At 37.8% G+C, this 25412-nt stretch overlaps 1 protein-coding gene across 1 annotated transcript in view; it reads left to right on the plus strand.

The window, feature by feature from the left end:
- Window positions 1-25412, plus strand: part of RYR2 (ryanodine receptor 2) — a 663784-nt gene that overhangs the window by 363542 nt on the left and 274830 nt on the right. The window contains exons 17-23 of the mRNA XM_058669392.1: window positions 1077-1172; window positions 11936-12054; window positions 12948-13081; window positions 14457-14698; window positions 17734-17926; window positions 19619-19835; window positions 21545-21649. Coding sequence (XP_058525375.1) covers window positions 1077-1172; window positions 11936-12054; window positions 12948-13081; window positions 14457-14698; window positions 17734-17926; window positions 19619-19835; window positions 21545-21649 — 1106 coding nt within the window. The remainder of the gene's footprint in view (window positions 1-1076; window positions 1173-11935; window positions 12055-12947; window positions 13082-14456; window positions 14699-17733; window positions 17927-19618; window positions 19836-21544; window positions 21650-25412) is intronic.

Genomic DNA, 25412 nt, shown 5'->3' on the forward strand with positions numbered 1-25412 from the left:
ACTTTGTCCTGGCTCCCACATGTACCAGTGGATGCTAAGGCTTGGGCTGCCTCAGCCCAGCCTACCCTATAAGCCAGCCCACAAATATGCTGACAGGTGGTACCTGGCTTGCCTCACCCCCAGCCCTGGCTCTTGTACTCACCAGTAGGAGCTTCAGCCTAGTAGGGGACTTCCCCAAGTTCTCCGACTTGAAGCACAAGATCTCACACTTACAGGTATGTTCTAGACCCCTGCCTGTTATAGTACAAACCCAGTCTTGGCCTTTGCATATGCTGTTGGGTTCTGTGGCTCTGCCTGCCCCGGGCCCAATTCTCCCATATATCTGTGGGTACTGTAACCTGGGCCAGCCTCGTCTGCTCCCAACCCTATTTCCCATGAGTGTCATTGATTTTGATTGTCACACCTAGCTTGGCCCATCAGCATCCCTGGCTCTCATGCAAACTAGTGAGTACTACAGACTCATAGGGCTGGGCTCATATATCCCATACAGAATCTGCCTCCACACCTGGTTCTCTCACATGCAGTTTCAGGCTGATATCATATCCCAGCTTTGTATGGCCCATCCACTGGCCCAGCAGCTCATTGGTGGATACTGTGGCCTATCCCTGCCAGGCAGGCCCCCCAGCTCTAGCTTTAGTGTGCACTGGTACATAACAGGTGATGCCACCTATCCTAGCCCAGATCTCCCACATGGGTAGGTACACGATCTGACATAGACATGCCGTCTGGTTTCCTCTCTCTAAACCACCTGGTCTCAACTTCCCTGGGACTCCCCAACTTCCTCCCACATATCTTCATATCTTAAGAAAAAAAAGAATGGACAAGTATACTGGCATACTGGTAGAATTAACACAAATTTAGCATTAACCAGGCCCAGAATATTGGCTGCTAGCCATTGGCTACTTGTCTCCCAGGAGTGTAACATTTATTTGCCTAAGTACAAGGCAGCCTAGGCAGTTGCCTGCAGTTGGGGAGGTGATTTGTTCTTGATGTAACATTTTAGGACTCCTTTTAGCTTACTTTGATTTTTGAAACAGAAAATGACATAAGTATGGAAATCTCTTCATCTTTTGCAGCGGCTCTAATTAGAGGGAATCGTAAAAACTGTGCTCAGTTTTCTGGCTCCCTTGACTGGCTGATCAGCAGATTGGAAAGACTGGAAGCTTCTTCAGGTATGATTCCGAGTGTTCTCCTTGATTGTGTTTACTATTGCTGTCTTCAAAACTTAAAAATTCTATGTTCACTGTAACATAAGTCATTTCCTTTTAGTATGTCCATTATTTTTATTAAGTGATAAAATTGCTGATTTTTTTTTACTTTTTTTTATTATTTATTATTTTTAATTCATTAATTACATTGTATTATGTGACACAGTTTCATAGGTACTTGGGTTCTCCCCACCCCTCCCCAAGCCCTCCCACCATGGTGGATTCCTCCACCTTGTTGCATAACCACAGTTCAAGTTCAGTTGAGATTCCCCCATTGCAAGCATATACCAAACATAGAGTCCAGCATCTTATTGTCCAGTCAAGTTCAACGGCTTCTATAGGTATACCCTCTCTGGTCTGAAGACAGAGCCAGCAGAGTATCATCCCAGTCAATTAAAAGCTCCAACATACCATCAGCAAAAATTTACACCATTGTGGAATTAATTGACATAGTAATAATGAGTAACCAGTATGTTAAAAGTAAATGCGAGTTCTTAACCACCTTCTGTGACCACCTCATTGACATTTCAATTTTAGTTTATACACAACATATAACATACATAACATGTTATACATAACATCATATCATCTTAAATTAAGGCAAACATGTGGTATTTAACCTTTTGGGATTGGCTCATTTCCCTTAGCAAATTGCTGATATTTTAAATAGCTATGTCTGAGTAGCAATTTGAGGGACAAATCCTGTCCATTTTTTTAAAAAAGCAAGTGATGTTGTGAAGTCCTGAAAGACTTTAGAGCCAGAATTCTAATTTTTTTTTTCTAATCTGTTACTTCTAATGTACAAGCAAAAGTTTGGTTTGGGATCATTTTTTTCCTTCTGTTAAACTAATATTTCAATGGGTTTAGAAAATTCATTTTCTGAATCATATGACACAATATTTTGTTAAGAGGATCTTGGTAAAAATAATAACTGATCTGTATAAAAAGAAAATAATTACGATAGTCAGCCTGATCATATATATCTCTGACAAATACTAGTATATGTAGGTTTTATTTTGGTATCCCAGGCTATCATGAATTTTTCAGCAGAATTCACTGCCTCTGTGAAGCCCATTCTGAATCTATTGCCCCTCCATCTGTTTGCACAGTATTTCTTTAACTGGTGTCCTGTAGCGCTAATATTTTCTTAGTCCCCTATGGTGATAATATACTATATGAAGGTAGGTAAGTAAGTGTGTTAATCTTTGCTATTTCTGGGTCTGTAATCCCATTTGGTATCTAGTAGGTATTTAACAGTGTTTGTTAAATCAATGAGTAAAATATTTAATTCACCTTTGAAAATACCATATACCATTCACAATTAATTCCTTAATTTTTGCCTGATAAAAATGCACACACAAGGATAGGTATGTGGAACTGAATGAAGAGAGACATGGTTATGGTTGGAGAAGGTGATTTTAAATCACTGAACAGATTTCTGGATTTCAGATAAAAAAGGAGAGAAATTGAGTCACAAAATGCTGCCATATTGTGTTGATGACAAAATTAAGGTAGATAAAAAAAATGCCAGATTATTGGGTGGCAAAGTTAAGAGATAGAAATAAAACTGTATCAAATATACAACTTATGAGATTAGAAAATTAAAGACATCACAACATGAATGTATCATTCACTCATTGCAGAATTTATCAGATAAAACATTGAATAAGTTATACTAAGAAATGATTAAATTGGCAGTAACAGATTGGTGGTATGGGTTAAGAAAGTGGATAAATTGCTGAATCAAAGTGATCAGAATCATAGCCTTGGGCAAATTAAAGGTATAGTGCTGCATTTTCATGACCCTTGTAAGTATCCAGGAAGAGGGAGATTCAGGGCTGCAATAGAAGCCAATTATGTCAAAGAGAAAAATATACATATCAGTGAAAAATTCACAGCAAAGTGGCCAAAAAAGGAAAATGAGAAAGAACAGTCAAGTACAGTCAACTATTTGTGTATCGTTGGCTGATAGGTAAATTATAGGTATAATTCCATTGGATGCAAATCATTATTTGTAATTTCCCTACCTTCTCAGCCCAATCAAGCCATGGATTTTGGGCAGTTCTACCTAAAACATTAGCGCTGTGCTGAGAGATGGCGTCATGTTTAGTAACAGGAGCTGTAAAAAGGGTTTAATCTAATATTCTCACCTGCAAGGAAAGGAAATTAAGGCACATAATATTTAAATGAGTGATTTGAGATTCTATTGTTATTATGGTTATTATTGTTATTATGGTTACCGCCAAGCTTCCTAGCATCAGGTTTAAAACATATTCACTACAACTTGTAGTCTGTTGTTCTTGAAGTATCTACATTTTGCTAAGAATTTTCTTTACTGTAATTATGTTTGTGAGGTTAATGAATTGCTTTTTCCCAAGGGGAAGGAGAGAGTCACTTAGTCTTTAGAGACAGACATTATAAACTTGCACAGGTATATGTGTATAATTTATTTCAGTCAGTGCTGTATTATTTACTGAGTGCATACCTATTTATCATTTGACTTTCTCTCCATAATAATTGGGCATTGCTGAACACAAACTCTTGAGTTTGTCAGTTTGTGAGCTGCAGATTCAAACTAGAAAATCCTTGAATGGAACAGGGAAGAGTGGAGCGAGTTTAGCTTGTTGGAACTAGAACCTTCTAATCTTTGTTACCTTGGCAGGTCTCTAGAGTTATCGTGTGTGCGTGTGCGTGTGCGTGTGTGTGTGTGTGTGTGTGTGTTTATTTATCTTTCTCTCCTTTTCTGGCAGTTTGAGTTGTAGATTAATTTGAAACAGATGGTCTGCCTTTGCTGAAAGGCAAAAACTGTCCTGAATTTTTAGAAACAAAATATTAGACAGGTAGTGATAATGTTTAAATTGTTAACTTACAACAGTATTTTCAAATGCACTATAGATAATTCACTCCACTACTTTTTACAGCCTGCCAATAAAACTGAACCATGGAGAGTGTGATAATTAAAATAATTACCTCTAAATGTAAATGGCCCTTAGATCTCTAATATTATTTCAAAGAAACAGTAGCTTGACATTTTAAAATTTATTTTCAAGCATATTTCATATATTGCATCCCAGCTCTAGTTATTTTGTTGCTCATAGTAAGCTATAAAGGAAGCCATGAATAAGGAATATAAAAATATTTGGAAACAGAAAACTGAATGACAGATCTTGGGTATGTGTTTTTACCACAAATCAGTAAGGAAGTTGAAAGATCAGGTGACATATGATTTAGTCAAACTGATCCTGAGAATTTACCCATAGTAAATGAAGTCAAGATGGAACAGAGTCCTCAGTACTGCCATATTTGTAGTAAGTCAATTCACAATATGTGTATAACATGGACTCAAACACCCATGAACAGCTGACTGGATAAAGAAAAGGTGGTTTATATACATCAAGAATTACTCAGCACTGGAAAAAAAAGAAAGAAAAAAAGCCCCAAGATCCTTTGTTTTGTATCAAAATTGATTCAGCTGGAAATCATCATGCTTAGTGAAACAAGCCCAGTTCCAAAAAGACTATCATGTTTGATGTGTGGTAACTAACGTACAAAGTATAACAAAGTTTTTTTTTAAAGATTTATTTATTTTATTACAAAGTCAGATATACAGAGAGGAGGAGAGACAGAGAGGAAGATCTTCCATCCGATGATTCACTCCCCAAGTGAGCCGCAACGGGCCATTCTTGTTGTGAAATTTTCTTAGGAATAACATTGTCAAGTAATTGCATTATGTCAGTTAAATCTACTTTAAAGTTAGGTGTGTTGTGCCCTAACCTGAGTACAGTGATCCATAGCCTGTCTGGAACTTTAGTTCAGTTCATGAGCACTTCCTTGTAGTGTGAATACTTTATTTCAGTTTCCTAACTATGGAAATCTTATGTTTGTATTATCAAGGCAAGTTGAATATATAGGCATTGACTGCAGGGTCTAAATGATGCTGTAAAAGCAATCTTGACAGATATTAATCAATACCTTTGAAATCCAATAAAGTGTCTGCTCTGGAGAAAGACAGTTACAACTCATTGTGCTTTGTGAAGTAGGTCGAGATGGCCTGTTTATGGCTGAGCCCTTCCCACGTTCTTGGCTGTCTGCATTATTTCATCATCAAAAGACCTCATCTATGTAAAGACTGACTCATTCGAAATGACAGTTTTGACAGTTGGTTTCCCAGTGATTCTCCTGTTGCTACCTTTTCTGTCTACTATATCTGGGCGATGAGAGTACTTGTAGATTACGATATGGATTCTGGAGCTGGAAAGACAGATTCCACATGCAGTTCTATGTTTTATAGTCACACAATCTTGAATGAGTCATTTAGCATTGTAGGACCTCATATTTTATATTTGAATGGGGGAGGTTGTGTTAGTACCTGCCTCAGAGGATTTTAAGTAAATACTACAGATGTTTTAATTAAATGAATAAAATATCACCGTATGAACCTAGCACCATTATATTTTTCAATTAACTGGAGTTAACTACATGATTATTGGTTTATTAAAAGCACAGCTTTCCATGTTAAAACTGTTGGAATCTTGTATGGAAAAATTCAGATGGGAAAATATAATGAAAGTAGTAGTGACCTCACCAGTTGCAAGACACTGTTCTAAGCACTTCAAATCTAGTAACTCCATTTCCATATCAACTTTGTGAAGTGAGTATTATTAGCATGTTCATTAACAGGTCACTGAGGCAAAATAAAGTTGTTTTTACATGATTACAAAGCGTTCAAACTTCTTTCACAGACTTAAACCCTGACTTGCTGGGTCTAAGTTTCATGCTCTTTCCCTTCTTAGAGTGGGAAATGAATGAGCATGTCTGTTGTATTTTTCTAATGTGTCCAGTGAGTATAATAATCCCCAAATGAAAAGACAGTTGCTGTTAACATTGCTTCATAAAATTGCAGAGAGAGTACTTGCCTTCTGGTATTACTACTTTGTGGCCTCTCATGATCTGTTTTCTTAAGGTGTAATATGCAGTGCAGGTTTAGTAGTAAATGATTTAAAGCATTACTCTTTACTACATCTTAAAGCATTTTACTAACTTCATGGTATTCTTAGCTCTGTAGTTATCTGCTTAGGTTTCTAAACTGCATCTACCTTGAAATTTATTTTCAAGTTGTTCTCTAGCCGATAAATACACTCTGTCTCAAAATCACATACTATTGTAAATGTGATTTGCCATCTAAAATGGTGGTTTTTGCTCATATGTTATATAGCTTTTGTCTGGCCCTCCATTTACATCTGCTAAGTACCAAAATTAGGTTATTCTGTATGTGTTTATTTACTCTTTGTGTGGTGAGTTGGAGTGGTACCCATGATTTGTGTCATAATTTAAGAAAGTTTTTGAAATTGATGTAAAGCTCAGACAGGTGCTAGAATCAGTTTGTGTTTCTGTCGTCAAACAGCAGTTCTCAGTGAATACAAGTGTTTGCTGTGTTGTTATGATTTTTTTGAAGAATTCATTGATCCTCATTTATCTTGCTTCAAGAGTTCATCTTAAAGTTGCTCACATGTGAGAGGATTGAGGGGGTTTGAATGTTAGTATCCAAATACACACAAGAAATGAGTTTATAATGGCTTCGAGCACATTGGGGTGACTAAAGTTCATGACAGTTTATTATGCATTTATAAAGAACTACAGTAAAGCAATTAGAAGGTTGCAAACACAAAGGAATGACAAAGGAATTCATCATTACATATTGTATACATGTACTGAATTACATTACACTGTACTAAGTAAGTGAAGATGTGTCATCATTATATGTCAATTTAAAGGAAGATTCACAAAAATACATATTTTTAAAATATTTCTTTAGTAATTTGGAAATCAATGATTTATATCCGCTAATATTATTCTTATTTTATGGATTTGTTTATTTTTATTTCAAAGTCAGAGAGAGAGAGGAAAAACAGAAAGCTTTTCCATCTATTGACCCCTACCCAAGTGTCTGCTTATACTGCTTATACCTAGTGCCTAGCACAGTGAATAGCCTGTTTCATAAAAAAATGAATACATGAATGAAAACAACAAAAATAAACATGCAAAAAAGAAATCAAGGCCCCCAAATTATGAGAGTCAGTAGCAAGATGTCTTCAAATATGTGGCTTATTGGATGTCATTCAACTCCTGGTTAGCTTTTGAAGGTTAAGTCTGTGCAGACAAGTGTTTGCATAGGGTTCAATTTCCAGCATGGTTATTTAACTGCTGTATCATGAGCTGCCTTTAACTGACATCCCCCCCCCCCTTTTTTAACTGTCCTTTAAGTTCCTGAGTGTGTCTTTCTTTCCTAGATCATGGCTCATGAAATTTAAGGCGGCAAACTTTTAGAAGCATGATTAAGCCTGAATAGTGTGATATAATTACATGGTTCATCTTATGTATTATTTTAACTTATTTACCCTCTGAAACTTTGACACATACTCATCTTGTTTTCTGTTAAAAATATTCCAGATCCATCTTTTAAAATTTATTGTGCTAATACATCCATGATTTTCATATTTTCATGTAGAGATAAGAATGTGTTACTGTTTTACATCATTATTTCTCCTTTTCCTCAATTTACAAAATTGCTAAACCCAGCCACTTTTTCTTTCCTTCTCAGCTTTATATGAGCTCAGGATTTAATGTGCTTATTTTCTTCTTGAGTCTTAAACCATCATAAAATAAAGAAAATTTGATGTATGTATAATAACGTGTTTTTCTAGTTTGACATGAGATCACTATCTGGAGATTGTTATTTTTAAGTTCTTAAGTATTTGAACGTTAATTACAAATTGATCCCTTTTTATTTATCTCTTTGTATGTGTGTGGAAAGTATAGTTAGGGTAAGCTTTGTTAATGTCACAAATTATCCCTATTTCAGAGAGAAGGCCACAGCCACCTCTTTCTTTTCTCTATCAAAAAAAAAATTGAAAAGTACTTTAGCATTTATCATATACTGATATTCAACTAGTGTTTTTATTTCAAACTCATCATCTTTTTAAGAAATTAAAAATATATTATTTCATTAGTTCAATTTATGAGAGCAAAGCTTCACTTACAACTTGGAAAAATATGGCCTGTATTTGTGCCATTATAGTACGTCCTGGGTATATCCACATTGCTTGAGTTGAACACATTTCCTCACTTTTCCTGATAGAGGTGCCTCCCCTAAAAAGGTGTTAACTTAGAAGCAAGGTACAATATACATGAGGTAGCACTCATCAACAGTTACACTTGAAGCAGCGGAGTAAAATGACAGAAACATGCCTTCATAGGATCTTCAAATGTCTAGGCCCAGCCACACATTGCTGCTCTTATGAGTAACTCAGACTCCTTTCCTTATGGTTTCACCTTTGTTATATAACTAGAACAAACTTCCAAAGTACTTTGGATCTTTTGCAAATATGGACTGGCCAGACTATGTCTTCTGTTATTTCTAATTGCAACTACTTCATTCCCATGGTTGTTTGTCCCTCATGGTGTTAATACCATGAGAGGAGTACACATATCAATATTTTTAAAATTTAATTTTATTGGAAAGCCAGATATACAGAGTAGGAGAGACTGAGAGGAAGATCTTCTGTCCGCTGATTCACTCCTCAAGTGGCCGCAATGGCCAGAGCTGAGCTGATCCAAATCCAGGAGCCAGGAGCTTCTTCTGGGTCTCCCACACAGGTGCAAGTTTCCAAGGTTTTGGGACATCCTCAACTGCTTACCCAGGCCACAAGCAGGGAGCTGGATGGGAAGCAGGACCACTGGAACACAAACCAGTGCCCATATGGGATCCTGGTGCATGCAAGGCACGGACTTTAGCTGCTAGGCTACTGCACCAAGCCCAGAATCACATATTCTTAAAATGTGTATATTATACAAAGCGATTTAAGTGGTTTACAGATGCAGTTAAGTACCTGTTAAACTTCCAATGACATTTTGAAAAACCTTGTGGAAATTCCTTTAAAAACTAAAAATAGAATACCATGTCAGCTAGTAGTCCCGCTACTGGAGACACACACAAGTGAAAACAATCAGTCTTTCAAAGAGATATTCACACTCCTTTTTTTAAAAAAAAATTGCTGCATTATTCACAATAGCCAAGAAAAGTGAAATGAACTAAGTTTGCATATGCTGTTGATTGGTAAAAGAAAATATGGTACACATAAGCAATCACAAAAAGGATTGAATTTTGTCACTTATCATTTGCAACAACATTGTGCTTACTTAAGCTGGTTAAGTACAGGAAGACACATATTACATGACTATACTCGTCTGTGTAGTCTGAACAAAAAAGATAATGTTGAAATTAAGTCTAATGGTATTTATCAGCTTCTGGGAAGAGAAGGAAAAAGAATATTGATTAATGTGTACCTTATTGAACCTTGGTGGGCATAAGAAATTCTGGATTCTATTGTAGAGTGGGGTGATTATAGATAATGATAACATATTGTCTATTTCTCTAAATAAATGACCTAGAAGATAGGATTTTGAATATTTCCACCATAAAGAAATGCTATGTGTGTTATGAAATTTATTTAACCTAATTTGACACTACTAATCTTTACATGCCTGGAAACTTCCCTTAGTTTCCCATTAATAGGCAAAAAATATTTTGTCTGCTAAAATTAAAAAAGAGAGAGAAGAAACAGGTCATCAGGCACCAGCCCTATGAATGGATTAAGGTTTATTTCTTATGACTGGGGTAGTATTCATGGTAGTAAATGAATTACTGTTGTCATGGGACTGAATTAGTTACTCTAAAATGGATTGTGGTAATTCAAGGTAAAGCTGCCCAATCTTGGACTTCCAGCCTCCAGAACACAGAACTTAAACAGCCAGTTTTCATTTACAGATGACCCAGTTTCAGGTGTTCTGATACAGCAGCAGAAAATGACCTAACCAGCATGCTTTTAATTTATGACATATCTCCATTTCTAAAACCTAGTCTCATATGTTTTCTGGTATATTCAAGTTTACATGTACTGTGAAACTTCATCAGTATTTCTTTATCAAGAGAATTATAATTTATTTTTCTTCATTTTCTACTTTTTGGACTTTTTATACTTTATTGTTTTAATTTAGTTTGATCTTATTTGAAAGGTAGGAACAAAGAGAGGGATCTTCTGTCTGTGAGTTAACTCCCCAAATGCTTGCAATAGATACGTTAGGAGCAGGAAGCCTGTAATCAGAAACTCAGTCTGGGTTTTCCATATGGTGACAGGACCAAGTCCTTGTGCTGTCATCTGTTGACTTTGCAGAGGTGCAAATCAGCGGGAGGATAGCTCAGAGACAGAGGAGCCAGGACTAGATGAAGCACTGTGACATCAAACGTGGGGTTCCCAAAGTGGCAACCAAACTCACTGTGTCACAGTGTCTGCCCCTAAACTTTGACTTTTAAATGTAATAGGTTATTGGGGAATAACAGCTTATTTTCAACACCAGTAAAAATCAACTTAAAATCTATAATACCTTTTAACTAAATGTATTTCCATATTTTTAGCATATTAAGTCATTAGTGAAGAGATTGGTATTCACAGGCTTGATATCTGTATTGGCTTGGGTGTTGATCAATTAAAGATGTAACAATCCACAATGATTTCTGTATTCTACCTTTATAAACCTAACCCTTATATTTATTACATAAGAAAGGGAATTGTATTTGAGATGTGGGAACTTTTCTACAGTGGTCCTATAGGACTATTTGCAATGCTTTCTGAGAGAGAGAGACAGACAGAGATCACATTTTCTGTAGTTGAGTCTAATCCTTATATAAGATCTACCATCTCATTATTGATGATGCTGGCTTGTTAAAAAAATGAATGCAGACATACACATTGATTATTTTGTGTATTTCTCTTGTTTGGTAAAGTAAGAAATTTTTCTATTTAATGGGAACAGAGTAGTTTCCATGGTGTAAGGCACATTTTGTAGAAGCTGTTTTCAGTACCTGTAGGGAGCGGCCGCAAGATGGCGGCTGGCCAAGTTCCAGGAGGCAGGATTTGTCCCGCCAGAGGCAGGCAGGAAGTCACAAGGATAGGCTAATCCTCCCCCGCTGCAATTGCTGGCCTATCAGATAGTGCCCCGTGGACCACAGGGAGAAGTGGTTGGTGGAGAACTGAATATAAGCAGCCTGCTTTCAGCAATTAATCTTTTTGGTTCGTCTCGCACCTTCTTGTTCTGCTCATTTCCTTGCCTCCCCTTTTCGTTGGTTCGTTTGTGTGTGTGTTCAGTGTGTGTGTGCCAGTTAAAGTGGCAGTTCCTGTTTTTTCAAGGCCCTTGAAATCCCTCGTCATTTTAGTGTCGCTGCAAGTACCAATAACTGATCTCAATCAATCCAATATAATGATCCCAGCTTACCCATTTTCTCCCCTACTCTGTGTACATTTGACCCTCCAGGTGTGCCTTTCATTTGAGACTTCTCTCTTGCGTACACTGTCCTTCCTGTCCTGGAAAGACTGACAGTGGTAGTGCATGCATTCTCCAGGGGCCCACCCTGCTGTTGCTGTCCTTTGTGCCTACCTCAGAGAGAACAAACACTGTGTCAGCTGCTTTGGCCTTTTTCTCCCTCATTTGTAATTTTATTGTTGTTGATAGTGAGGTCTTTCCTAAACAACATGCCACAGTGCTGATGACAAGTATATTGAGCACAAAATACTTATGTGTTGAACTGAATGAACGCAGCATATGGAAAAAAAGGAAGACATTGGGCACTATAGACTATTCAAATCATTTTTATGCTGTTTTGTCCTTAGGTATTCTTGAAGTTTTACATTGTGTGTTAGTGGAAAGTCCAGAAGCTCTAAATATTATTAAAGAAGGACATATAAAATCCATTATCTCACTTTTAGACAAGCATGGAAGAAACCACAAGGTAAGTGAGCAACTTTATTTCCATTAATGAATTCTGGGATCATGTATATATATGGGGGCCCAAACACCTGGGCCATCTGCTGTTTTCCCAGGATGCACAGCAGATGGGACTCAAACTAGTACCCTATTGCTGGTGGCAATATATGTGGTGTTTTCACCCATTGTGCTACAACCCTGGCTCTTAAGATATTTTTTTTTTGCACTGGAGCCCAGCGCAGTAACCTAGTGACTAAACTGCTTGCCTTGCATGTACCAGGATCCCAAATGGGCACTGGTTTGTGTTCCAGTGGTCCTGCTTCCCATCCAGCTCCCTGCTTGTGGCCTGGGTAAGCAGTTGAGGACGTCCCAAAACCTTGGAAACTTGCACCTGTGTGGGAGACCCAGAAGAAGCTCCTGGCTTCAGATCAGTGCAGCTCTGGCTGTTGCAGTCACTTGGGAAATGGATCAGTGCACGGAAGATCATCCTCTCTGTCTCCTTCTCCTCTCTGTATATCTAACTTTTCAATTAAAAAAAAAGCAAGTTTTTGTAAAAACTGTTTTGCACCAAAATAAGCTTATCTTTTAATTCTTTCTACAAGTTTTATAGTGCCCTTACATTCTTTAAATGAAATATCTTTTTTAAAAAGTGTCACATTTTTGTGTGTCTTGCATCTCTTGATTATAATTAAGTAATACTGTTTATTGTTCATTCATATTGTAAGTGGTAATGTGAACAACTCCCGACTTGTGCACAAAGGAAAGTGGGCGAGTTGGTGGTAGGACACATGCTGTAGTGTTTTAAATGCCTGGTTCAGATGTGGCTGCGGGAGATGCTCTTGCTTTGTGAGAAGTTCTCTGGAGACTTGATTATGAAATGGAAAATTAGAACCATCTGAAAGCAGCTTCTGTTTCCAGGTCCTGGATGTCTTGTGCTCCCTCTGTGTTTGCCATGGGGTTGCAGTCCGTTCTAACCAGCATCTCATTTGTGACAATCTCCTTCCAGGAAGAGATCTGTTGTTGCAGACACGTCTTGTAAACCATGTCAGCAGGTAAATTCAGAGAGTGTCAATTAGTAGGGAATGTCACAAAATAATTCACATTCTATATTTGATGCTATAACAGCACATGTTCTCTGTATCTTTTCTGTGTTTCCACAGTGAGTAAGAATAGTGTTTTTTTGCCAAGCAAACTGAGATAATAAGAAATAACTAAGCATTATGGGGATTTTATCACAAGCACTGTGTTAGAGTTTTCCCATTTAAATGTAGATTGTTGTCATTGGCTTCCTTGAGAGCAGGCTAAGGATTGTGCAGTAATATAGTTTTACATGCATGTAACTTCATACTGAGACTGATTTTCACAGTCCTCCTGAAAAGTCCAAAGGTGAGGTGACCGAGGCCCCACGGAAGACCACCAGAGAAAGGAGATGAACAGGAATCAACCAAGCTTATATACAGGTTGATAAATAGGAAAACCAGAGCATTAGTAACAGTAACCTGATTGGTAACCCCAACTCCATAGCCACCAGTCAACTTAAAGGTCAGTTTAGGTACAATCCCCTCATGATGGGATCGATCTGTAAGCCTGACCTGACCACAGTGGTCCCTAACTGGTTCCCTCATTTCTCCACTGCAAGGTGGGGACCTTCCAAGCAGAGGAAAATAGAACATGTACATCTGTTCTAGGGGCACCTGTCAGCCATCAGGTCAAAGCTGGGTCTCATTTTGCCAAGCCCCCTGCTGGTTTCCCAGGGGCACAGTGTATTGTGCCCTCCTGACCTCCAGTGTAGGCCAGGAAGGCCCAAATCACAGATAGTTATCCACAATATACATAGATTGAGTTATTTCTGATACCTTCACTATAATCTCTAGTATTACCTTAGGGTGTTAAGTTCTCCCATAAATATAAAGTTAAAACCAACTTGCTAAACATTCTGTTCACAGAGAGACATTGAGAATGACCAGCCAGATACTAACCTTGGTTCTTTTGCAAACAACATGGTTTGCTTCCATGTCATATCCCATGTGACAAAGAAACTTGAAAATTGTTACCTGTCCTGGATTAGTAATATCTTCATCAATTTCAAAGTGTCATTTTGTGATTTAAATTTGGTTTAAGATACAAAGTATGCTGTTGAACAGTCAATGGAATAAAAAACCAAGAAGCAAAAATAGCAGTTGGATCCTTAAGTGTCACTTTCAGGTTATCCAAAGGCAAACACTGTTTATTAGACAGTGTGAACTCAAGACTGATCATCATCATGTACTACCTCAGATATTGGTTTGTTAATTTGTAGTATTAAAGAAAGTATGTATTTAATATGTGATGTCTCGGAAAAGCAAGGTTAATATTCAAAGTAATGAAATATGATGGAAACAGTGAAAGGTTTGAATTTTGTCCTATGTGATTCCCATTTCTTTAAAGCATGAGACCAAATATCTTTCTGGGCGTCAGCGAAGGATCTGCTCAATATAAGAAGTGGTACTACGAACTCATGGTGGACCACACGGAGCCGTTTGTGACAGCAGAGGCCACACACCTGCGAGTGGGCTGGGCCTCCACTGAAGGGTACTCTCCCTACCCTGGAGGGGGCGAAGAATGGGGTGGAAATGGTGTTGGAGATGACCTCTTCTCCTATGGATTCGATGGCCTTCACCTCTGGTCAGGTAAGTCTTATCTGCTCTTTCACAGTGTCCTAGGAGGAGATCTTTTGCCCTCTGTGTATTTCCAAAAGTTTTTGGTGCTACTTCCATCAAGGGAATTTGTTACTTAGAAATGTAACCCAGAGATGATGAAAAAGGGGATTGAGTAAAAACAGGATTCCAACAGGGGAAAAATATACAAGTACGAGAGATTTTCCAAATGAACTGTGTTCCTGTGAACACTGAATTTTCATAGACAACAGACTCAAAGCGGCACTACACAATAGCAAAACTACTATACCAATGCATGAGGGGGGAACCGGCTGCGATCCTGACAACCTCTTAACAGGAGGTCATGTGCGTGGAGCAGGGGGGCACTCCAGGGTGGAGCAGGTGGTAAGGAGGAAGCTTGGATCCCAACCATGAAGACTCCCAGACCTTCACCACAAACTATTAATACAAGCAGCAAGGACTACATCCCAACTGCCTAGGAGACCACAGGGAATTGGATGCCCTCGGAGGCCGAGTACCCTGAGGTCACCCACCCTCAACCGGAGCTTCCACAGGGGATGGAAGAAGTCCAAACACTACCGTGCAGAGGCCAACGTCATCGGAAAGACAACCAGAAGCCCTGAGCGGTTCGCAGAAACAGAAGAACAATAAACGTCCTTCGGGACCAGGGAGGAGAGCTTTCTTTGGTCTGAACCTGGCTCCACCTCTGGACCCCCACCCTCTCTCGCAATGACCATCGGGATCGCTCTGAAAACCCCTCATAGCAAACAAACAATCATACAAACTAAAAAAACCTAAAATAAATAGACAAACAACAAAAAGTAGAGCCTGGAATCTGACAGGAAAGAGCTGGCGTGGATCTGCTCATGCCTCGCTGGGTGGGACACAAAGATTAGTCACTCCTCACCATGGTGTTGGGGATTTCCCTGCACACCCCCCAAAAAAACGAACAAACAAACAAAAAAATGTTCAACACCTTAATTGTCGACAAATGTCTTGTTAGAGTTACAAGTCAGTCTAGATTACCCTAAAATCTGCCAAGATCAGCAAAATTATACTTCAACACAACAAATGGCTAAATACTAAAATGAAATAGACACGAGACAGCTGAATGGTACCTTATAGCCATTTTAAGGTATATAGCAGTCGGTTCTGTATATAAAACTAAAACTGAAATGTCAATGGGCTAATCATAGGTTGTGGTTAAGAACTTGCTTTTTTTTGTTGTTGTTGTTTTGTTTTGTAACACACTGGTTACTCACAACCATGTCAATTCCATAACGTTGCAAATTGCTGTTGATGTTATGTCGGGACTCTTGGTTGAATGGGATGATATTCTGCCAGCTCTAACAACGGACCAGAAATGGTCTCCCCAAGAGACTGTTCAACCCATCTGGACAATAAATAGCTGGACTTTATGCTTGGTATATGTTTGCAAAGAAAGAATCTTGATTGAATTTGAACTGTAGTGCTGCATCGGGGTCAAGGAAGCTACCAGGGGGGAGGCGTGTGGGGGGGGATTCCCACAGCCTATGAAGCTGTAACATGGTGCAAAATAATTAATAAAAAAAAAAAAAGAAAGGAAGTACAATTCCAGTACATGAAAGAACTACAAAATCATTTTGTGTTTTCTACTTACTGCAATTGATTTGCCCATATGATTTAACTCCCACTGTGAAAAGAACTATAAACAGCAAAATAATCAGAAGAGACTTGAGCATCCTGCTACATACTATAATCGGCAATCTGTAATGTATGTTGTGAGTAGCCAGTTCATAATCAGCTGACACTTTAAGATCTGTAGAATGGCCTCAAAGTCGATATATACTTCGTTTCTCCCGCAACCAGTTCTTGGGTTTGATGATTACTGTGTATTAAAAAATAATTTTCTTTTCTTAAAGTGGTGTAGTTTGGTTTACTCTTTTTAAAAATTTAGCTTATGACTATGTAAATGTCCGTAAGTGTTAGAATTCTGGTTTCTTTTGACATATGCTTGTGTTCATAAAGCTGTATTTATCATAGAGTCCTAGTATTCTAAGGTATATGTTGTAAAATATTTAGTATAGAGAAATTTGCCTTGAAATTTGGATTTTGCCTCTTACAGATTGTAAGTGACATTTATGAATAACTTATAAGCAAATAAATTGTATAAAACTAATTCTAAAATAAATTGAACTAAATCTAAGAATTTATGATAATGAGCTTATAAGCTGAGTATTCATAATTATGTAAATAATGCTGATTTTTTTCTCTACCAATAGATCAATTGTTTATAAGAGAGGAAACTGTATTTTGAAGGTACCTGCTGAGTATTTTTCATTGCTGCTGGGAAATGCTGTTAGAGTTGTTGTGGTAGTGTGGAATACCTTGTACATGTGACTGTGTATTATTAGACTCTAGTCACATGTCTTGTTTCCATATAATATCCTATTGGCCGAAAGAGAAAAGCACTAACTTTAGAAGATCTATTAGTCATTACATAAGGCTAATGTCTGTTTAGTACTATGCTCTATGTATAAATGTTTGGATATTTTCATCCTTTCTCTTATTCCTATTATTTATCTTCAGGAAGTAAATCACATATGGATGAATCAAACGTTAGCTTTATTTTTAATTACGGTGACAAAAGACAAAAACAGAAATAGAGAATAGCCAAAAACAAAAAACAAATAAAAAATCCCGCAAAAAACCCTAAGAAGTACAGCTTTAAGTCAATGGCAGACCAATAAGTTATCTGTTCAATGTCTGATTTTTTCCTATAGATTTTCCTCAGTCATAAATGTATTACCTGCTGTGAAATAATTTCTTCCTCAAATACCATACGTTTACATGCAGAAATGTCTGCATATTGGAAGTCCTGTTTTTGAAAACCAAGCAAAATTTTAAACGTGAAGTTTAATATATAGTACTGATTTACATTTAAGATTAATTCTGTTCTGTTGTTTTCATTAGTTTGTCACTGCCTATTCAGTTTTGTAATGTTGGATTTGAAGGTGATTTTCTGAGATAAAAATACATGACCTTTCTTAATGTATTTTCCCCACTAGGTTGTATTGCACGTACTGTAAGCTCACCAAACCAGCATCTACTGAGAACAGATGATGTCATCAGTTGCTGTTTAGATCTAAGTGCCCCAAGCATCTCTTTCCGAATTAATGGGCAGCCTGTTCAGGGAATGTTTGAGAATTTCAACATCGATGGCCTCTTTTTCCCAGTTGTTAGTTTCTCTGCGGGAATAAAGTTAGTATGTGCATGTTTTCTGGTCTGTTTCCCTTCTCACTTACCAGACTTCTGCAGAGGACTGCTCTGCTGTCATCCCACTTCCCTAGCTTTGGATTTCCCTCCTGAGCATCTTCTGCAGGACATCTTGCCTGTACCTTCAAGACAGAGATAAGGCCCACACAGGAGAGTGATCTTGGAGGCCACAATGCTCTCCCTGCATACTCTGTCCTTAGATGTGGGCAGCCTGGTAATATTCCCTTAAACCGATGCTTTGAATTATTCACTAAGATGAAATGAGAAATATTGTTTTTAAAAATATCACTTATTTTCTTTTTTCTTGTGTTTCCTGAAATTTTTCTACCACAGTCCTCTACCTGCCTCCAGATTCCCTCATTTCTATAGAAATTACATGGTCCCTTGTTGATTGGTTCCGGTGATTCCCTTATTCCTACTATTTATTTGTTCTGACTATTTTGCTTAAAAAATGTCCTTCTAGGAGTACTTCTGAGTTATTATTTTTTAAAAAGATTTATTTATTTTTATTACAAAGTCAGATATACAGAGAGGAGGGACAGAGAGGAAGATCTTCCGTCCGATAATTCACTCCCCAAGTGACCGCAATGGCCAGTGCTCGCCAATCCGAAGCCGTGAACCTGGAACCTCTTCCAGGTCTCCCACACGGGTGCAGGGTCCCAAGGCTTTAGGCCGTCCTCAACTGCCTTCACAGGCCACAAGCAGGGAGCTGCAATGGAAGTGGAGCTGCCGGGACTAGAACCGGCGCCCACATGGGATCCTGGGACGTTCAAGGCGAGTACTTTAGCCACTAGGCCACGCCACCGGGCCCATACTTCTGAGTTGTGAAAACACCATATTGAAGAAGGGACAGAGTAATTACGAAATATTAATTATCTGTGTACTGTTACATTTTCTTGTGCATTTATACAATGTTTCTGTTTTTCTGTAAAGTTTTTAGAATGCTACTGAGAGTTTCTTTCCTCACTTTTTATTATTTTATTTTTACTTTATTTTACTTACTTATATTTAGCCTGCTGCTGAAATGTACATGAGATAAAAAATTACTAGGAAGTGACAGTTTGTTCATGTGAAGCCTAAGAAATTTAAATAGAAGTGTTTAATTGAGCTAAGAATGAACTATTTAAATAAATATTAAGTATACAATGTTTTAGTATTTTGTTTTTTATTCTTACTGAAATTGTATTGGCCCTTTTCAGCAACTGAAAGTGACACACATAACACTTTTAAGGGATTTTGTGAAGAAGTTGAGCATTGGAAAGTGCTTTTCCTCACTTCCAGTGTGTCAGTATAATTTTATGTTCGATTATAATGTACAAAGCAAGTGTTCTCTTCATCTGATAATTCCTTGAGTATCTCAGTACTTTCATAAACTGTTCCATTGGATTTATGCCTCATTCACTGAGGAATACAATCTGTGTGCCTTACATTGAAGTCCCTGCTCAGTCATTAGCATAATTCAGGTTTTCTCTTTTGATCAATATGATGTCCTCATATTTTATATTTTATAATCAGAGGGTAGTATGTTTCAAGGTGATTACATGATAAGTAATACTTAGAGGAAAATGTGGCTTCTGATAAAGCTAATTTTGTACTAATGATGTTTTCTGAATGTTTTATTGATCAGAAAATCTATGTGCATCAGAGATCATTGACTCTTACACATATCCTTTGTAGGGTGCGCTTTCTACTTGGCGGACGACATGGAGAGTTCAAATTTCTGCCTCCGCCTGGGTATGCTCCCTGTTACGAAGCGGTTCTGCCAAAAGAAAAGTTGAAAGTGGAACACAGCCGAGAATACAAGCAAGAAAGAAGTTACACACGAGATCTGCTGGGCCCCACTGTTTCTTTGACACAAGCTGCCTTCACGCCGATCCCGGTGGATACCAGCCAGGTACCAAGAGCGACTCATGGCAACTGTCCTTTTTGTGTCATCCTCACATGTAGGACTCTTGGGGTTGGACTGCTATCCCAGAGATGCAAACAGCTACTTGTGTGTGGTTGTAAGTGGAAATTAGTTTTATAAAATTATCCTCCTTTTTAATATGCCCATGGTCTGTTTCTCCATCCTGCTCCACCTTTTTAGAAGAGTCGTCCCAACTCACTAAATTGGTTACATAATACACATATGTGTTTCGACCTAAAGTTTTGAAAACACTGCTGCGTAGTGTCTTTGAAATTTTATTCAATGGTATCCTGGAATTGGCAACAAATTAAATATTTCTTTATTTTCATGGTGAATAGCTTCAGTGAAATTGGTTATGTGTTTAATCAGTTTTTGAAAATCAGAGTCTTGGGCCCAGCATAATGGCCTAGTGGCTAAAGTCCTTGCCTTGAATGTGCCAGGATCCCATGTGGGCACCGGTTCTGATCCCTGCAGCTCCACTTCCCATCCAGCTCCCTGCCTGTGGCCTGTGAAGGCAGTCGAGTATGGCCCAAAGCCTTGGGACCCTGCACCCGTGTGGGAGACCTGGAAGAGGTTCCAGGTTCCCGGCATCGGATCGGCTCAGCAGCGGCTGTTGTGGTCACTTGGGAAGTGAATTATCAGAGGGAAGATCTTCCTGTCTCTCCTCCTCTATGTATATCTGACTTTGCCATAAAAATTTTTAAAAATCTTAAAAAAAAAGAAAAAGTCTTATATCTAAAGTCTGAAATTATCAGGTTACAAAAGCCTCAGATGTTTAGCCACAAATTGTTTGGCTCCTGAAGTCATATTGCTTGTTTCTTTGTGTTGCTTTTTATTTTGCACAGTTAAAATAAACATGAAAGGTTTATTAATGGCTAACATTCAGTTTGATTTGTTGATCAAAGCTGGCAGTACCTAAGTACAGTAGGAAACATTTGTAGGATAGAAATCAACAGGTAGATTTTAGATTATGTGGTGGTAGCACATGGAGGGTTCTCTCAGATAAAGATAATATCTGCTGTGTCTTGGGAAGGAAGTCATGACAGCTACCTCTTCATGAAAACACTCCCTCATCACTTGGTGTCGTATTTGTTCTCCTGCAGTATTTGTTGAAGGACAGTTTGTAAGCTCATGTGAAAAATGTGGCCTCAAGATGTGAATAACAAGCCCCACAACTTGTAAACCAATTTGTGTTTCCTTCCTTTTAGTGGAAAAATATAATGATTATTGTATTTGTATCGTTTATTTAGTCAGCACTAAAAATAACAGAACAGTTAAGGAAAAACATAAATCCTTCCACCAGACATTTTTATGCTTCAGGAGTCAATGGATCATAATTAGACAGTGAAATGCCTTGGCCCTGCCCTGTGGATACTGGCCAGGTTGGGTCAAAGTCTCTGGGTGAATTTTCTTTTTGAATGGGGCACACTTTGCTAATCTTCCCATATCCCTGCATTATTTCCACTTGTCCCCACTAACAGTGCATTCTCTTTGTTAATAAATATACTTGGATAGGTAAGATGTCAAGAAAATGACAAAGTTTATCTAATGAATGTCATGAGATGATTGTATATTCCATTTCCATGGCTTATAAGACAAATTGTAGGTTGTTTTGATTCATAGTGAGGATAGTTGGCACCAATTTGTATTGCATTGGTTTCTGATGTGTGTTTTCTTTTTCTCTTTATAAATTTTAGATTGTGTTGCCTCCTCATCTAGAGAGGATAAGAGAAAAACTGGCAGAGAATATCCATGAACTTTGGGTCATGAATAAAATTGAACTTGGCTGGCAGTATGGTCCGGTAAATAATTTTGAAATTTGTTTTCGTATTGTGTTAATACATCTTTGTGAAGACGTAAGTTTATCTTCCCATTCCTGCTGTAGTGACATAAATCGATCAGATTGATTTTTTTTCTCTACACATTAGTTTTAATGCAGCTTTTCCTCACTTAAGTGACTGACATCATTGGCCAATCCTTTGAAGAATGGCTTAGGAGCTGAGACAATTGAAAAGGTGTGAGTCTTCATGCTGAAAGTTATATTTTCAAATTATGGTTACCATAGATAGTAGTTTACGAGCCACTTTGTACCATAAATCAGTGAAATTAAAAGTGAAGACTGAAATGAAAAGAAACATGACAGTTTACTTTTGTCTCTGTGATGTTTCTGTTAGCCCTGATTTATGTAGCGGCAACAAAATTTTAAACAGAAGTTCACATTTGGAAGACAAGCTGGGAAATAATAATTACATGTTTTCACATGATTTAATTGCTAAATGTCTCAGTTTACAATTTGTCGATAAAACTATGTTTCATAGAAACCAATATTCTATGTAATCTTAGTATATAATATCCTTACTTTTGGTAAGACTATGGTAGTACTTTATTTGTGTAATATTATTATTGTAAGTACCCCAAAAGTTTGTGGTACTTTCTTATACCTGAATGATATAAAACTTAATGTACTCATACTAGTTGTAGGTTTTGCCTTGAGCTCTGAGTCAAGGACATTGTTGTTCGTGTTTGTAGTCATATAATATGATAACCTATGCTACTTGAATGTTATATACATAATAAGCACACACACTCATACACATGCAGTAGTGTGGAATGCCACTTAGCCATAAAAGAGTATAATCCTGTCATTTACAGCAAAATGAATGGGACTAGAGAGCTTCAAGTTACGTGAAGTTAGGCACAGAAAGAAAAAACCTTGTTACCCTGTGCATGTGTGATTATTAAAAAAAAAAGCCCTCAGTCTAAACACAGATTGTTGATTGCTAGAAGCAGGTAAAGTTTGGAGGGGTAAGGAAAGGTTGCATAAAAAAACATATGGGGAAGTTTTGTATGGTTTATTAAATGTGACAAATAAGGTAATTTAAAAAGTTATAGTTTGCATTCTCATATCACTCTCATATATTGATTATTAGGTTAAATTGCAATTTTAATGCATGGAGTTATTAGTTTAGTTTAGTGTGTGGAGTTAAGGTTGTTTTCAATCTTACTGATGGTGGTAGCTGGAATTTCTGGTGATGCTGTTGTATGCCTTAACAGAGGTCAGTGGCTAGGAAGTGGCAGCTAAGGACTGGAGATGCAGGCTGCCAGCTTTTAGTTTCGAACTCCTTCTCACTGTAAAATTTGCTGAAGCATAGCCAGAAAGTAGGTTTCTTTCATTAATTAAATAGTGGTCAAACATTTACTATTATTAGAAAGCACTTATTAATAAGCAGTTTTCTGCTATGCTCTCTGACTCTTCAAAGTTGAGGAAATGTAAAGATGTTAAATAAAAGATTGACATGAAAATCAGGAAGAAAGGTGCTAGAATATGTATACAGTTAATTGCTGGATAAATTATAGACAGATTTACCATGTTCCAAGATGAAGGAAAGATGAGTGTATGCTAGGAAGATGTAAAAAGAATTTGTTTAAGTAAACAACTAACACACCAGCAAACTCCATATGCTAGCAACAGCTATTTTATTCAGATTGTGCTCAATCAAGATAATCTCTATTACAAGCAACTGAGAATCACTGAAATGCGTAGGTTTTGCAGTAAAGTCTCAGTTACACTTTGTCTGTAAGGTCTGACAAACATGTAAAATGTAATGATTAACCATTCATGGACTTAAATTCAACTCAGACTATTAGCATATATAATATTCCTGCTGTGTTAAAAGAACTATGAGTTTTCATATACTGAAAGAGAGCCCCGTACTTCCAGGCTGTCTTGGCCAGTTTCCTCAAAATGTCCTTTTCTCGTACCCCAGGACCAGGGAGGAGAGCTTTCTCTGGTCCTAGCCTGGTTCCGGCTCTGGACCCCCACTCTCCCTCGCAATGACCATCGGGATCGCTCTGAAAACCCCTCATAGCAAACAAACAATCATACAAACTAAAAAAAAAACCCTAAAATAAATAGACAAACAACAAAAAGTAGAGCTTGGAATCTGACAGGAAAGAGCTGGCGTGGATCTGCTCATGCCTCGCTGGGTGGGACACAAAGATTAGTCACTCCTCACCATGGTGTTGAGGGTTTTCCTGCACACCCCCCCAAAACAAACAAACAAGAAATGTTCTGCACCTTAATTGTCGACAAATGTCTTGTTAGAGTTACAAGCCAGTCTAGATTATCCTAAAATCTGCCAAGATCAGCAAATCATACTTCAGCACAACAAATGGCTAAATACTAAAACGAAATAGACACGAGACAGCTTAATAGTACCCTATAGCCATTTTAAGGTATATAGCAGCCGGTCCTGGATATAGACTAAAATTGAAATGTCAATGAGCTAATCATAGGATGTGGTTAAGAACTTGCATTTTTTTTAACATACTGGTTACTCAAAACCATGTCAATTCCATAATGTTGCAAATTGCTGTTGATGTTATATTGGGACTCTTAATTGACTGGGATGATATTCTACCAGCTTTAACTTCAGACCAGAAATAGTCTCCCCAAGAAACTGTTCAACCCATCTGGACAATAAGTAGCTGGACTCTATGCTTGGTATATGTTTGCAAAGAATCTTGATTGAATTTAAACTGTAATACTGCAACAAGGTGGAGGAATCCAGCAGGGGGGAAGGGTGTGGGGAGGGGTGGGGGGATTCCCAGAGCCTATGAAACTGTCACATAATGCAAAATAATTAATAAAAAAAATGTCCTTTTCTTAGACTGCTGACCTTTGTATTCCTTCATGGGAGAGACTGAGCCTTCAGTCTGCTTCTCAATAATTATTTGCTGGTAAATTGAAACAGTTCTCTTCTCAAGGCTCATCTGGGCGAGCAGAGCTCTGGCACCATATCAGCAGATTAGAAATTGGGGAGAGTCACAAAGTTACAAAAGAATAAGTTTGTTCTTCATTTGAATAGATGACTTTCATCTTGCTTCCTTTATGGAAAATATTTATATTGGGTTATCTGATTTCATGGATAATGGAGTGAGTTATAAAAGCAGAAGTTAACTCACAGGGGGGTGAGTTTTTGTCAGTCACTTAAGTCATTAATATCTTTAGCACAATGCAGAAATATGAATATACATTAAAACTGAATTTCTACCGTACACTTTTTATACAAAATTTATTTCAATTTATAAAATAACCAGATTAGATCTCATGACTTAGGTATTTGGAATCCATGCAATTAAAGAAATCCACCCCTCCCCACAGCAAAGAAAAGCAAAGCAAGAAACCCAGATCCATTTTTCTTTGATCTTTCCTTCGAGTTCAGTTGTAGACAGTAACCAAACAAAGAGATGAAATTGTCTGTAGGTATTATGGGAGCAAAATTTACTTTAAAAAAGGAAGGTGGGTAGACGGACAAACATTAGAAAGGTGGGCAAAGTGAACTTCATTGAATGAAACTCATCTACACAAGTGCTAGATGAGCTGAGTGAGCAGACATGTTGCTATGTTAGCTAGGGCTGTGACGGAGAAGGCTGAGGAGTGCCCACCAGAAGAGAACAGGGAGTATACAGATGGCAGCTTTTCCCACTGAAATCACCACAACAGCCTTGCTGGGCTCACATCCAGCTTTTCCTTCTTAGTTTCTGCCTCCATTTGCTTTGCAC

The sequence above is a fragment of the Ochotona princeps genome, chromosome 10 (assembly GCF_030435755.1).
Source record: "Ochotona princeps isolate mOchPri1 chromosome 10, mOchPri1.hap1, whole genome shotgun sequence".
In the NCBI taxonomy this organism is placed as follows: Eukaryota; Metazoa; Chordata; class Mammalia; order Lagomorpha; family Ochotonidae; genus Ochotona; species Ochotona princeps.